This window comes from Exophiala mesophila, assembly GCF_000836275.1.
Source record: "Exophiala mesophila strain CBS 40295 unplaced genomic scaffold supercont1.6, whole genome shotgun sequence".
Classification (NCBI taxonomy): Eukaryota; Fungi; Ascomycota; class Eurotiomycetes; order Chaetothyriales; family Herpotrichiellaceae; genus Exophiala; species Exophiala mesophila.
In genome coordinates this window covers 274,420-289,095 of record NW_015622509.1, presented here as the reverse complement: position 1 = coordinate 289,095, position 14,676 = coordinate 274,420, and the positions used below count along the sequence as shown (strand labels likewise).

General features: G+C 51.0%; 5 protein-coding genes across 5 annotated transcripts; 3 read left to right on the top strand and 2 right to left on the bottom strand.

Moving 5' to 3' along the window:
* Positions 1 to 2,405: 2,405 nt before the first annotated feature.
* On the top strand, positions 2,406 to 3,981 carry PV10_08026 (uncharacterized protein). The gene has a single exon (XM_016372997.1). It carries the CDS (start codon positions 2,411 to 2,413, stop codon positions 3,827 to 3,829), a length of 1,419 nt encoding a protein of 472 aa, XP_016219908.1. The 5' UTR covers positions 2,406 to 2,410; the 3' UTR covers positions 3,830 to 3,981.
* On the bottom strand, positions 3,957 to 6,362 carry PV10_08025 (uncharacterized protein). The gene has a single exon (XM_016372996.1). It carries the CDS (start codon positions 6,279 to 6,281, stop codon positions 4,164 to 4,166), a length of 2,118 nt encoding a protein of 705 aa, XP_016219907.1. The 5' UTR covers positions 6,282 to 6,362; the 3' UTR covers positions 3,957 to 4,163.
* A 334-nt stretch (positions 6,363 to 6,696) lies between these two features.
* On the bottom strand, positions 6,697 to 9,228 carry PV10_08024 (uncharacterized protein). The gene has a single exon (XM_016372995.1). The coding sequence runs from the start codon at positions 8,942 to 8,944 to the stop codon at positions 7,127 to 7,129; it is 1,818 nt and encodes a 605-aa protein (XP_016219906.1). The 5' UTR covers positions 8,945 to 9,228; the 3' UTR covers positions 6,697 to 7,126.
* Positions 9,229 to 11,819: 2,591 nt separating this feature from the next.
* PV10_08023 (uncharacterized protein) lies at positions 11,820 to 13,302 on the top strand. The gene is made up of 2 exons (XM_016372994.1): positions 11,820 to 11,991; positions 12,044 to 13,302. Exons 1-2 carry the CDS (start codon positions 11,949 to 11,951, stop codon positions 13,183 to 13,185), a joined length of 1,185 nt encoding a protein of 394 aa, XP_016219905.1. The 5' UTR covers positions 11,820 to 11,948; the 3' UTR covers positions 13,186 to 13,302.
* A 209-nt stretch (positions 13,303 to 13,511) lies between these two features.
* On the top strand, positions 13,512 to 14,631 carry PV10_08022 (uncharacterized protein). Its single transcript, XM_016372993.1, has 3 exons — positions 13,512 to 13,664; positions 13,754 to 14,015; positions 14,075 to 14,631. Exons 1-3 carry the CDS (start codon positions 13,571 to 13,573, stop codon positions 14,301 to 14,303), a joined length of 585 nt encoding a protein of 194 aa, XP_016219904.1. The 5' UTR covers positions 13,512 to 13,570; the 3' UTR covers positions 14,304 to 14,631.
* The last annotated feature ends 45 nt before the right edge of the window (positions 14,632 to 14,676 follow it).

The following is a 14,676-nucleotide window of genomic DNA, read 5'->3' as shown; positions in this document are numbered from 1 at the left end:
GGGCGTGATAAAGTATCCTTTACCGTTAGGATTGGTGCCACCAGCCACCACGTTCCATTTTTCTGTGGCAATATCTGCAAAGAAACCTTTCACCCTCTCATACTGCTGTTTATTTTGGATCGGGCCTAAGAACACGCCTTGCTGGTCTCCAGGACCCACCTGTAGCTTTTCAGTAGCCCGAGTCAAGGCTGGCACGAATCGATCGACAATGTCTTGATGCACAAAAATGCGTTTAAGCGCCAGACAGATCTATAGAGGGGAAAACTGGTCAGAACCCAATTTTCCTAGCAGCACCATGCCGGGAGAAAGTTGGAGCAAGTCATACCTGGCCAGAATTGAGAAAGGCGAGCTGTGCAACCTGGATAGCGTTCGTTAGCGAATCTGAATACAGGATAGAGGTTGTTCTGGGCTCGTGTACCTTTGTGGCCGTCTCCTCGATGTTGACGTCTTCTGTGATTATTGCAGGGTCATTACCGCCCCTTTAAGATTCAATTAGTACCATAAAAAAGTGCTTGTGCCTAGCTCGTGTGAGACGTACAATTCCAGCGTGACACGCTTGAGAGTCTTGCTAGCCGACTCCATAACCTTTTTCCCTGTGGCCGTGGACCCTGTAAAACTAATTTTTGCCGGAATAGGGTGACTAGTCAGCCACGGACCAAGGTTGTCGTCTCCTGAAATACACTGGATAACGCCGGGAGGGAAGAAGCGCTGAGCCAGTTCGCAGAGCTTCAGCCCACCAGCAGGTGTGAAAGGAGAGGGTTTAACCACGATGGTGTTGCCTGTGACTATTGCTGGGATGATCTTACCCACCGCAAGGAGGATGGGGTAATTCCATGGCACAAGAGCAACAGCTACACCGAGGGGTGTATATCTGACCACAACATCCTTATCACCATCTTGAAAATGCTCCTCTTTGAGTTCCAACTGCGCGAGAGTCTTCATCCAGAGGATGGAAAGATCGAGCTCAACACGGGCGAATTGAAGCTGGGCGGGCCATGTGTAAGCTCTACCGTCAATTCAGGGCCATGGTCAATCTACTTACTGGCTTTCCTTGCTCTTGGGTCAGCATCTTCTCAAACGCTTCACGTTCTCGCTCCAAGGCGTCAGTAAAAGCAAGCGCTGCCGACACTCGAGACGAGTATGGGGTCTCGGACCAAGCAGGAAAGGCCCGCTGGGCAATTTGGAGGACTCGGTCAACATCCTCCTTGCTGGCAACGGGAACTTCAGGTCCTGGGGTCTCAGTGGCAGGATTGATACTATGGCGAGTGTCCTGGCTGGTCTCTAATTTGCCGTCGATGATGTTATAGAACTTGTCCCACTCGAGAGGTGAAGACGAGGTTCCATTCACGGTAGCAGCCATGGTAGGATAGGCACGAGACTGGCGTTTGAAAATGAAAGTGATGATACGATATGTTTGAAAGTCCCAAGATTACAACAAGACACCAGTATAGCCTGCGAACCATTAAAGTTGCCAGGCATGTCAACTTATCCAAATAAATTGAACAAGACTATGGGGTTCACGGCCCGATGCCGCTGGTATGATACAAAATTCAAGATAGGGGCGACCAAAACCCACACCCTCCACAAAGTACTTGTTTGGGCGAGCATGGATGTTTATGGATGACAAGATTCATCTGCGGGGAGCCCGCAGTTGTTGGCCCTGGGTATACTTCGGAACTTGCGGGGTTCCGGGCCGAACTCAGTCAACGGACTTGATACAGGTGAACAAAGTGGAAGTAAATCATGAGTTGGTCCGGCTGAAGCCGTGCCATGCCCGTCCGCAGACGGTACGCCTATGCCCAGGGAAGGTCAGCAGTTCATATGCGAAGGCGATGGGCGTTGTACTGTTGCTAAGTACCAGATAGGTACTAAGTAGGTAACCAATGACGGTTGGATTACCAGAATGGGAATGAATACGACCAAGAATGGGACCAAGAATGGGGATGGGGACGCCGGTGTGTACTCTATATAAACCAAAGCCTTTGCATGCATGTAGAATGAGGTGGGTTCATGGGATATAAATATTCCATGTGCACTTTCAGTATCCCTAGGATCTGACTGTGTCTTTTATTAGTACACACATAGCCACCTTAGTTGATAGTCATGTAGATGGATCAGGTATGTGTGTACTCAATACCTATATCACGTGCTGGTGCTCACCCAAACGGAGAACTTCAGCGACTTTAACTTAACTCCGGAACATCAACGTCGAGTGTCGTGATCATCATCATCATCACCACCACCATTATTGCCACCTTCAACATCAATGCAATATACATACCTATCACATTTTGTAAATCGTAATCATCACAATCATCGAATCTATACAATTCAGCACTTCCCAACTCATCTTTCTCTCTCATTAATGCCGTCACCCGCTTGATAATTGCCATTGGCATCTTGATCCACCATGGCTCTTCTCGAGTTGCCGCCCGAGATCCTCAGCCATATTATGACCTTTGTGGGGCCACCCGACATTTCCAGCTTCGCTACTACTTGCAAACAAGCTCATACCTTTGCAAGCCCTCAGAATCAACTTCTATGGAAAGCTGCTTTCCTGTCCGTCTTCGATGATCCCGCCGACGCATGGGCTGCTATGCCAGTCCAAGCCAGTCAACTTCGTAAGGAACAATGGCATTGGCATCGGGAACTACGGCTGCGTTTCCTAGCCCTCCGCATGGCACGCTCCAAGTACGTGCTTGATTTCGACCATGCCAATGCCCTCGCTTATGTCGACACCATCTTGGATATTCTTGACACCACCAAATTTACCCCCTCCCCACGTGACATCAAACATGGTAGAGTTCCCACTGTGGATGACCGAACCCTCTCCCGCAATCTCCAAGTCCTCTCAGAAATAGACCAGAAAGACCAAGGCCTCGTTGCCCTCATACACGACACGGGCAAATCAGCAACATCTACATACCCAGCCACCAATGGTAATCCCTGGACCTCACCCCTCCGCCCCCGGACCCGGTCAGTGACACAGGCCGAAGACGAGAAAAACCGCCCTGAAAATGCCGCCCGCCTTCATGTCCTGAATGGATTGACCAAGCGCGAGCTCGAGAATAGATTGTGGGGAGCCGCCCGCAGAAAGGTGTACAACTGGCACCTGACCGGGTCCGACAACGATTACGGTCCATTCCAACGGAACGGCAGTGGCAAAGTTGACTGGCCCTTGCTCGAGGCTGTCTTTTGTGTCATTGCTCGCAATTTTAAGATGTGTGTCCGTGGCCACCTGACCATGCCTCAAGGCTTCTGCTTCTCCATCCCCCACCGGACCTTGACCGACCCAATAGTCCCAGAGGATTGGGCTCGTGTCACCGGACCCTGGCTGGGCACATACGCCTTTCTTGACTACGCCGACCTCTTCGCATTCAACGCTGCCGAAGCCCTGTCCATCCAACCCCCCACTCTCGACGACGAGGAAGAGGCGTGCGGCGACCTCATGACTCTCGACCTCAAGCTCGATCCGTCCTTGTCCTCAGATCGTAAACTCCACACCCTCCTACCGTACTCCACCGAACTGCCCGTTCTGTACTTCTCCGGCTTGTCCAGGGCAAATCTCGGCCTCCGCCGTCCAGCCATTGGCGTTCGTGGCATGACATGTCTGATACCCGGCGGAAGAGAGGTCAGGTGGCGCTTTATCATCAGCTACGGCGGCCAGGATCAGTGGCAGTTAGAAGGAGTTCAGCCTGGGGGAGTCCGCTCTGGCGGTGTTTTTGGACTCTGGACCCAGTGTGAACACGAAGAAAATGGCCCCATCGGTCCCTTTTGCTATTTCCCCTCAGAACTCTGCAAGACGACGAGCGTAGTTTTGGTGACCTAGAGGGTTCGCCATGCTGCCCGGTGTCTCTTCTCCCGTCATTTTTACGTCAACGCTGTCTCGACCTCGACATCATCATGATGTTACCACAAACCAGCTACGTCAATAGCTAGACTACATGGAATCGTGGCATCTATTATGGAAATTATGGCACCCCTTGCTAGATCTCATTCTGTATTTCTACGCTGAGACTCCAGCTAACGTGCACACAGTCAGCCAAGTCTTATATCTTGTTCTCGTAAACATCTTAGCCCGTATGCAGACCGCCAAACACGCCCCTATTGACCTCCGCTCATCCTGCATCACTTCAGAAGAGGAACGTGCAAAGTCGTCGGCCTCATGCCTCTTCGGTCAGCACTCTCGTCCAGTCAAACTTCTTCCACTTCTTTCTGAATCCATCCACTCTGGCGTCTTTGCCCTTCTGCCACCGCCCTTGTCTCTTGATCACATCGGGCTCCGACCCCAGCATCCCCCCGACAATCTCTCGAGCGAAAAGATCTCCTCTTGGCCATTTGTCACTGTCTTCAACCACGTGACCAATTCCACCGTCGAGTTCAAACCAGACATGGAAGTAAGGCATCTCCTTGACAAGCGTTTTTCGGAACGCCTGCCCGCCCAACCCTTGCTTGGACTTTGCCAGGGTGTCAATGATCTTCTTATGCTGGCTCCAGTCTCCCTCGGTCGTGAGGAATGCTTCCTTGAAGAAAGCAGGTGCTGTCTCTCCCAGGCTGTACGGCAACGGCACGGCTACCAAAGCCGCGTGGGGTTTTCGATGGGGAAAAGCCGCATTCTCGTAGAATACGACATCGCGGCCCTGGTCGTGGTAGAATCGCGTGAGCGATTTCATAAAATTGCGGATTTCTTCCCATTCATCATCGTCACATTCCAGTAGGTTGACGTGGTGTGCTGTTGGTACTACCATGGCCGAGCAAGAAGAGAGTTCGGGCTCGGTGGGAAGGGTCAGATATGTGCGAGTCGCCAAAGAGACAACTGGCGCGATCGGCGGAGTTTCAGTGTCCTCGTGGTGACACAGAGGGCAATTCTCGAGGATCTTTTGCATCTTTTGATACTCACCAATGGCCACATTGCGGAGGTTCATGTCAGATTTGTGAACTCGCTTGGCCAACTGATTCGCATTCTCATCCATGTATTCAAGGTCGTTGGTGAACTTGCCGTCTTTGGCAATTCGCTCCGCAAGCCGCGCCCCCTCCCCGCCGCGTTGGTATTTCGTCCGTCTTTCTTCTGCCACCATGTCGGCAATGCTCATGTCCTCGTTTTCTTCCACCTGACCGCGCTCCGCCCCGCGCCGGTTGGTCACCGATTTGACCTCGTTGCGTGGTGCAGATGAAAGCATCCGATTGTCCATCGCAGAGAGCGTTATGACTGTCGGGTCTTGGGATTGCTGATTGAACGTCTCCACCGCGGCGGCATATTCAACTTCAAGATCGGCCAGCTTGGGGTCCTTTTTCAACTGGGCTTTCATCATTTGTGCGCGGAGCTTGTTCAGTGCGGTTTGGTCGATTTTCGGCTGGGTCGCGGTTGATACTGCTATCTCGGATACCATTTCATGAGGACTCGATTTTCGTTCTCGCGCATGAGGACTGTGTATCCCAGCGTCAAGCTTGCGTTCCTGGTAGAGGTCACCACTCGGCTTTATTTTGCCGACGTAGTCTTGTCCATATGCTCTCCGACGCTCCAACTCCATTTCTTCTTCTCGAGCCTCGTCAAACTCTCGAAGGCTATCATATCTCTCCAAGGCGATATCTTCCACTTTCCCTCCCGTCTCTTTGGCCTTTCGGTAGACGGCATTCAGTTTCGTCATCCGCCACTGGGAGCCCGCATCGCCAAAAGTGTAATCAACTTCCTTGAGCACAGACGGCTGATCCATCTCCTCGGCAGAATCTCCATCTTGCAGGTCCCGGAGGTGGTGGTTTAATTCCTTTTTGTGGATCTTCAGTTCAAAGTCTGCCGCCAAAGAATTCGTCTTTGGGGGTTGGGCTTCTGACTTTTTCTTCTGGACATAGTCGATATCTAGGGCCGATGGGGCTTCCATCCATGAGTCACGTTTCATCTGACTCGTTTCGGGTCGAGTGGAAGCGCCTTCTTCGAACCGTTGAGTGGATCTGATCTCGCTAGGTTCTCGGCGGCGGTGTGAACGGTCGGAGGCATCGTCCTCAGTGCGGCGGTGTCTTTTCTCGGACCCATCTTCGCCTCTGTGTCTATGTCTATGTCTGTGACGGTGGCTGGAGGGATCGTCTTCTGGAGAGTATCTCGAGCGTTTCGATCGGTGGCGGTCGGTATCATCGTCGTCGTAGTGTGCATCATGACGGCGGGAGCTTTTGTGATGATGCTTGTGGTGTCTGGAGGAGGGCTTGTCGTTGTCATGTCGACTTTTCCGCCTCTTTTCCGCCTCTTTCTGTTCGGCAAGCTCTTTTTCAAAATCTTCCAGCGCCATCGAGGGTTATTGATTGGGAGAGAGATGCGGGTTCGAAACACAAACTGGGAGCAGAAGAAGAATGATTGCGGGCTCTGTTAGACTGTTACGATTTTGTTTTGCGTCATATTGGTGGGGAGACGTGTTCTCCAAATAATGATGGACTCCATGCAGGCGGGTACGAGGAGGAATGGAGACTGCGACAGGGTGGCAGACACAGCGTACCTGGGTAATTATAAGGGGGGCCTCGGGCATGATGGGGGTGCTGGTAGGGGGCCCTTGGCCTAAGCACGCCCCGTTTGCCACGCGTAATTCTTGATCTTTTAGGCGCCTTTGCACCCATGCCCGCCTAGATCACCCGTTCAACATCAGCCTATGGCAATGTACTGCCTTGAAGTTCTACTCTCAACAAAAATAGGAGGTATTGATCGAATCGCTTTCTTTGATAATGACTGTGTCTTTCAGTCTTTCCGTCACTGTCATCCCTGAAATATTATACAATCATGACCATCCGAGAACAGGCTAAGATGTCTTCAAATTCGTCACTGATATCTCCCAGCCTTGATTCTACAGGGCTTGCAACCATACACGCAATGCCAGGGAGCCATTGTTCTTGGAACACCGTCCTCTGTGGCATATTCTTTGTCTGATACCCGACCTCCTTGACCACCAGCGAAAGACGATGGCTCCAAGACAATCCAATAGTGGGCAAACGCCCGTCTACTATTGACGGAGTTTACCATTGAAGTTTGTCAGCTCCCTCAACCCGACCCCCTGGCGATTGGAATGTCGGGCGTAATGTGGCAACAGATCCTACAAACCCAGAGGACATGGCCCCCAAAGGCTCGCGTGATCGTGAATATACCTCATGTTGGTCGCCTCAGAGGATGTGCCTCCGTGTTGAGCACGTACTGGTCCAAGCTTATCAGATCAGGCTCGCTGAAAATCAGATAAAAGTATTTCAGCGTCTCCGCCAACCAAAAACTTTCCATCCGATCATCCTTGGGAGGCTTCCCGTCCGATCCAGTGGCGGTAACGTCTGGAATGGCTGCGTTGGCAAGCTCGGTCGAGGTCAAGTTCAATATGGATTCAAACATTCGCCATGCCACGTCCTGGTATGATTTGTCACCCGTGATTCGATACAAGATGAACACGCTCTCAATGGCTTCGGGGCGGAGAATGTAGCGGCGGTCGTCGATGTCGGTAAAACCTGGGGGCAGGTGCTTCTGGACGAGGATCTCATCAATACTAAGATTTTCGGCAGAAGAACCAGTCCGTTCTAGAACGGCGGCATCGTAGATTGCGGTGTCCCAGGTACAGTCTTGTTTGGACGGACAAGGGACAAAGTGTGCTATTTCGGGCATGACCCCATGGCTCATATTCTCGTACGCCCAGACACAGGCATCCGTCAACTTGCGACCGATGTTGACGTGCTCTGGATTGGAGAAGATCCGCCCACCCAGAGCAAACATGCCGCCTGCGAAACATGTGAGGTGTTGGCCGCGGGCCTCTAGCGCCACTCCACTGTCTTCTGCTCGAGCATCGCCGCCAAAGAGTATGTCGGCGTTGGTCGGGGTCATTGGACGGAAGAGGAGATGCTCGATCGAGGCAGCCATTGAGCGCTGATACAATCTCTCGTAGACAGGATTCAAACCGCCCAGCAGCACGTACTCCTTTGGGAAGTACTCGTACAATGAATCAGACATACCACCCAGCGTAAAGGCACGATCTGACGTCATGTCCATGTCTTTTGGATTCACAACAACAGGCCATAGTCCGGGAATTTTAGTCTTCTGCTGCTGACTTTCAAACAGCTTGGTGATCCTATCAATTGCATCATACCACCGATGGTCGCCAGTGACTTGACTGAGACGGGTAAACTCGACGGAGAAGGAGCCAAGTTCTGATACCAACATGAAACCTGGGGCAACTTGTTTCTCAATCCCATCAGCGGCTTGCTTCCACTGCCATCGGCTGATGGGCATGTGGTTTGGGGTATCGAAAGCTACCAACAGCATGTTGCCCACTTCAACGGCTTTATGTAGCATCCTCTCGTCCCCACTCAGATCGTAAGCAGCGAGGAAGCCGCCGAGATACCGGATGTTGGTCTCAAACATGTTGACCGTGCTCTCGGTGGAGGTAGAAAATTGGATATGGACGGCGGCAGCGGCAGCTTCTTTGAATTCGTCCTTCAGGTCCATGATCCACAGCGTATCAAGTGTATCAACAAGAGTGGCGGCCCAGCCGCCAAAGGAAGTGCGAGGTTGACCTGAGATAGGTGACAGCTCATCGTACATCCATGCGTGGATGCGGTACGACTGCCACGCTTTGATGAGCGTCTCTTTGACTTTGGATTGCCTGCTCAAGCGGACCTCGCGATCTGCCGCAGACTCAGGACCGAAAGAGTGTTGCACTCGAGGAAGGGGTTTGGGCTGCCCGGTGGGTAGAGGAGTCAGGCTATTTAGGGGGTAATGGGTGGGACGATGTTCCCAGTGAAAGTGTCCATCATCGCTTACTGGAGGTGGTTGATACGGATTGGTGAGCGGCGAGTTAGAATCGTCGGCCACAGTATTAGGTGTTGGGCTTAGGCTGCGAGATTCGTGGAGGTGGTACAGTAGAAAGATTGAGAAGAGGGCAAGTCCTACCAACCAAGGCCACCGCCGTGGTAGATTGGCAAAGTCCATATTCGACCTTCGGTGAGGTCAGAGATCGGCTGGACGTTATAAGGGTCGAGTCGTAGTCAGCGATGACATTCCTATGGGCGACAAAGATGGTTTGTTATTGGTGTTGGATGCTGAAAAGAGGCGTGTAATACAATGAAACGATAGAGATGATCAAAGACCCAGCGTTTGCATGAATCGTGGCTCAGCGCTACTGAGATAATGTTCCATCGTGAGAATGCATTTGTTGAGAGAGACTGGGCTTTCAAACCAAAGAGTCAAAGTCAGATCAAGAGTTAAGATTCAAGAGTCAAGACTCATCAAGGGCTCCTCTTCTGTTCCAACTGGGCAGTTGCAAGGTTCATGTTGGCAACCAATGTCTCTGGTTACCTTAACCTAAACAAGGCCGAGGGGCATCCGGGTAAGACTAGGACACATACGACATAAGGTCGTGTTAAACATAGCGCGTAGCGTGATGGCCCCAGGGGCCTAGGGGCCTAGGGGCCCTAAATCAATGCCCGAACCCACCCAACCTTCAGTTCTGCGCCCCGGACCGTCTTGGCATCTGACACGCAAGCTTGAACTCCATAACCTGAACCCTGCTGCAACGACATGTCACAGATCTTCATCAGCGGAATACGATCAATCGTTTTCTTCATTTCTAAAGCACAATGTGTCCATCGAGTGCACCTGTCAACCATGATCTCCAACCGATAAATTCCATTTTGCATCCTGCCTGTCCACCCTGTTTCATATCGAAGCCTGCCTTAGGCGTATGTAAGCATTTAAGGCGTCCTACAAGGTATCATCAGCCTGATGCGAACAAGCGAAGGCAACAGGCTAAATTTGTCGCTTCGAACCATGGATCATCTTAGCTCTGTTGTGCAGCTGTACTGTTACAGTGTCTTCTTGTATCGTAAAATTGACTGGCCACCGACATGAGCCATTCAGGATAGCGGACGACCCATCTAAGTAATGGTGCCCTCATTCGCTGCGTCAAACCACTGCAAATTGACATTCTCAATCATCTGTCCAACTTAGTAAGTCGCTGAGTTGGGGACTAAATGCAACACGAATGGAGGGCATTAAGCTAGCCAACCAGCCAGGATTCGAATGGGTCTATCTTTGTATTTCTTTGTTTCCTTCACAACCTCACAAGAGCCTCATTCTGGTCTTGACCCTGCGAATTTTGGACCACGTTCAGGACATTGTTCTCGACGATCATGGCATCTAAATTCTGTATTTGTCTCGCTTCCGCCCTGCTCTTTGTGACTCGCTCTCAGTGCCAGGGCACTGTTCAAGACTTGTGGATAAGTCCTGCACCTCCTGACTTTTCAACAAACCTCACCATTGGAGATTTCTTCACCATCAGATGGGATTCAAGTCTCGCAGATAGCCTATCGATCTACGCACCCAGCGCCGATCCTACCAATGTCGACCTTTGGATAACAGATTATAACCTCCACATATACTCGAAACGTATTGCCGGTCTGTCTGCACACACCCCACTACCTTCACCCCTCTACCCGCGCTAACAACCGCGTCTCTGCAGCACGACAGAGTATCAGGGCTGTAACCACCATCTCATGGTTGGTGGAAGTCGCGGAGAATGAACTCCTGGCCACGAATCGGTGGGTCTTCCGCTGGTTGCCGCAAGGCGTGGCCTATTCAGACACAGCGGAACAGCTTTCAAGTCCTGGATTCTTTATTCAGAATTTAACAGAGCCATCATCGACAACATACAGTAGTAGCACTTCCACCACTTCGTCCACGTCAACACCACCCTATTCACCGACCTCTGAAGCCGAGACTGTGACCACGACCTCAGCGGGTTCGTCAGGGTCGACCGCCTCGAGTGCGCCGCCAAGTGACGTGACCTCAAGTGTTGAAGGGTCCTCTGGAAGTTCCCTCTCCACTGGCGCAAAAGTAGGCGTTGCAATCGGAGCCGTGGCAGGCGCTGCTCTGCTTCTCGGAATTGGATGGTTCATAGCTAGGAAGTCAGCCCGCCCGAAAACCAACGATAGCACCGTCACCCCCGACAACTCACAAGTACCCCCAACCTACTCGTCCGCTCAGCTTGCAGCGAAATCGAACCACATTACCAGTCCACAATATGCCCAGATTCACCCTGCCGAGCTCGAACACCAGAACAAAAACCTTCCAGCGCAAGAGCTTCCTGGACATGGTCACTACAGATGAAGAGCATGAGTCGTTGCTGGAACCTGGAACAAGGCGAGATGAAGATTCCTCTTCGTCTCGCCAGGAGAAGAATGTGACATGAGACAGATGTTCAATGGTCTGTGCTAGTAGAGTCACTGTGGAGGAGACGGTTAGCTTTTGTGGTGCTATTTGAAGATTGTTCTGAAATATGAGACTCCCATGTATTTGGCTGTCATTGCTCAAGGCGCTGGATCACAGTCAACTTTCACGGGGCGCGAGGATACACACAAACATCTTCGCGAATGAGCTCGGCGCTTTGGCAAACCAGTACATAGGCCACGTGCCATCTGAACTATGCTTCTCTTGCCGCTGATCCCAGTAGAAGTGGTGTCTGCGATCAGAAGTTATGAAATACCATGGCTGCATTTGAACTTGTCAACGCCGGGAACTGGAACGTAACAACGTTCCCTGGTTCTCACTTGATGATGATGATGGTGGTGGGTGAAGTGAAGTGATACCTAAGTAGATGGTTCATCAGATTCAATAATCTGGCACGGAACCAGATTAATAAGGACAATGGCTGGCCTAGCGTGCCTGGGCCGCCTGGCGGATCTTTTTGTGCATCTAAAGCAGCGTCATCACTGGCCCGATCGGCCCAAAATGAAAATCCGCCCCTCCAATTAATCCCAGGCAAATCGTCACCAGCCAGATTAACCATGATTCTCATTCTCGTCTCCGCATCTGACAAAATGCGATCACTTTACCGTTAAACTTGGGACGAGTCTTTTGTCACAAATGTTTGACCTCCCTTAAGAAGTCACTAGCATTGCCCGAACCAATCTACCTGTTCTGAACAGGCTAGACTACCATGGCCACCTCACCTGTTGCCGTCGTTTGCGTCGGCATGGCTGGTCAGTTTTCTCTCCCGCCGCTGCGTGTATGAAGCCACACTGACCATCGCAGGATCTGGCAAGACTACCTTCATGCAAAGAATAAACAACCATCTCCATGTAAACAAGACAAAACCTTATGTTCTCAATCTTGACCCCGCGGTCGTCAATGTCCCTTTCCAAGCAAACATCGACATCAGAGACAGCATCAATTACAAAGAGGTCATGAAACAGTACAACCTTGGACCCAATGGCGGAATCCTTACTTCGCTCAATCTCTTTGCCACAAAGATTGACCAAATCATGTCACTACTAGAAAAGCGCGCCAATCCCCCACCTGAAAGCACCGTCGCACCACCCAAGCATTTCCTTGTCGACACTCCAGGACAGATTGAAGTATTTGTGTGGTCCGCTTCGGGCAGCATATTGCTTGAATCACTGGCCTCGTCCTTTCCAACAGTCATTGCATACATCATCGACACGCCTCGAACCTCTTCGACCTCTACCTTCATGTCTAATATGCTCTATGCATGCTCCATCCTCTATAAGACGAAACTTCCCATGATCTTGGTCTTTAACAAGACTGATGTACAAGACGCTGATTTCGCAAAAGAGTGGATGACCGACTATGAAAAATTTCAGGAAGCCTTGACCGAAGAGCAGAACAAGGGAGTTTTCGGAGGCGAAGGATTCGGCGGAAGTGGTTACATGGGCAGTCTTCTCAACAGTATGAGTCTGATGCTTGAAGAATTCTATTCCCATTTAAGTATGGTCGCCGTGTCAAGCATGACTGGAGAGGGTGTGGACGATTTCTTCACCGCTGTCGAGGAGAAGCGACAAGAATTTGAAAAAGACTACAAGCCAGAACTTGACAAGCGAAGGAGAGAACGCGAACAAGAAAGCGCCAGCCAGAAAGCGAATGACTTGACTAGGATCATGAAGGACATGAATGTCGATCCCTCCCGATCGACCAAGCAGGCGCCGCGGACGCGAGGAGCCCCAATGGACGAGTCTTCTGGCGACGATGACGATGACGATGGCGATGACGAGGATACAAATGACCCGGATAACTATCCAGATGCAGAAAGGGAAGATGATGATGAACAAAGCCTCAGGCGGAGATACCGTAACGCTCTTCGAGAGCAGGGCTTGCAGGTCGAGGATGACGATCCCACCATAGCTCAGATGATAGCACAGACAAAACGGGGTGGTTGAGAGTGGCATGATTTGCCACGGGCCTTCGTTGTGTATTGATACCCATTTAGCGTGGATTAGGAGCATAGAGCATAATTCCCAATCAGGGAGAGGAAACAAGAACAATCACGATAGTCCACCTTGTGACCTTTTATTTAGGAAGGGCGGGCTGGTTGCCGAGATTTTATGTTATGACCAAGCCGGCTCAGCCTCGCCAGGATCACCAGGTTGGACTTCGACGGCAAGGCTGAGAGCAGCAGCCAATCACAGACGCCAAGACACCATCACCCACACAAATTCCAAGTCTTGGCTTAACACCAGAATTTCCCACCTCAAGTCATTGAATATTTGCCCACGTCCGCACTTTGGCCATACAACCAGAATCAACCCACCACCACTGCTCAAGATGAAGTACATCTTTTCCGAAGAGCAGCTGGTTGTCCCAGAAGATGTCAAGATTCACATCAGATCCAGAATTGTGACCGTCGAAGGTCCACGAGGTACGCATTCCGGAGCAAAAGAGATTACCACAGGCGCAGTCTGGGGACAGGAAAAAGCAGCAGACATGACTGATTATATGGCTCTTTAGGAAAACTCGTCAAGGACCTTTCGCACATTGCGGTCACCTTCTCCCTGCCCAAGAACAAGAAAGGCCAGCAAGTTGTCCAGATTGAAATCCACCATGGATCAAGGAAGAACGTCGCAACTCTCCGAACCGTCAAGTCGATCATCCAGAACTTGATCACCGGCGTCACCAAGGGATACAAATACAAGATGCGATACGTCTATGCCCATTTTCCCATCAACGTCAACGTCGAGAAGAACAACGGCCTCTACCATGTGGAGATCCGGTAAGCTTGTGAATACCTGGGCTGGCCGTGGCATTCGAGGCTAACTACCATGACTGCAGAAACTTTTTGGGCGAGAAGATCGTTCGACATGTCGATATCCCCGAGGGAGTCACCGTGGAGCCATCAAAGGGTGTCAAGGATCAACTGGAGCTCAGCGGCAACAGCCTCGAAGCCGTTTCCCAATCCGCCGCCGACATCCAACAGATCTGCAGAGTGCGAAACAAGGATATCCGGAAGTTCTTGGACGGCTTGTATGTGAGCGAGAGAGGTAACATTGTTGAGGAGTAGATGACTGGTTGTACCTATGGTCATTTCTGGTGCGAACGCATACCGGCTGAAGGCGTCACCCACCGAGGCATTTAGCACTCTGCACAAGTCAACGAACACAAGATTCGTTTTCTATGGGGATGGAATCATGCGCCAGCATTATGCGATAGATGAAAAAATGACCATTTTTTCGAGCTTCAATACTCACGAAAACTTCTACTGCGCTTCATGGTCAGCTTCGAACACTTGATACTCGACGAGTTCTGTTTGCACTTCGTGATTTCGGCATCGGCAACAACGGATGGCTTTTGTTCTTTGTTTTCGTTTTGACCTCTGACAAAGGTCAGATATATCACTATCATTCCTTGATGCGTTTCTCTCGCTCAGCTACCTG

Bases quoted from the DNA above. Each gene is read 5' to 3' on its own strand.
- PV10_08026 (XM_016372997.1), top strand. From the start codon at position 2,411: ATGGCTCTTCTCGAGTTGCCGCCCGAGATCCTCAGCCATATTATGACC.
- PV10_08025 (XM_016372996.1), bottom strand. From the start codon at position 6,281: ATGGCGCTGGAAGATTTTGAAAAAGAGCTTGCCGAACAGAAAGAGGCG.
- PV10_08024 (XM_016372995.1), bottom strand. From the start codon at position 8,944: ATGGACTTTGCCAATCTACCACGGCGGTGGCCTTGGTTGGTAGGACTT.
- PV10_08023 (XM_016372994.1), top strand. From the start codon at position 11,949: ATGGCCACCTCACCTGTTGCCGTCGTTTGCGTCGGCATGGCTG. The intron at 11,992-12,043 runs GTCAGTTTTCTC...TGACCATCGCAG, and splicing joins CGTTTGCGTCGGCATGGCTG to GATCTGGCAAGACTACCTTC.
- PV10_08022 (XM_016372993.1), top strand. From the start codon at position 13,571: ATGAAGTACATCTTTTCCGAAGAGCAGCTGGTTGTCCCAGAAGATGTC. The intron at 13,665-13,753 runs GTACGCATTCCG...ATGGCTCTTTAG, and splicing joins GACCGTCGAAGGTCCACGAG to GAAAACTCGTCAAGGACCTT. The intron at 14,016-14,074 runs GTAAGCTTGTGA...CCATGACTGCAG, and splicing joins CTCTACCATGTGGAGATCCG to AAACTTTTTGGGCGAGAAGA.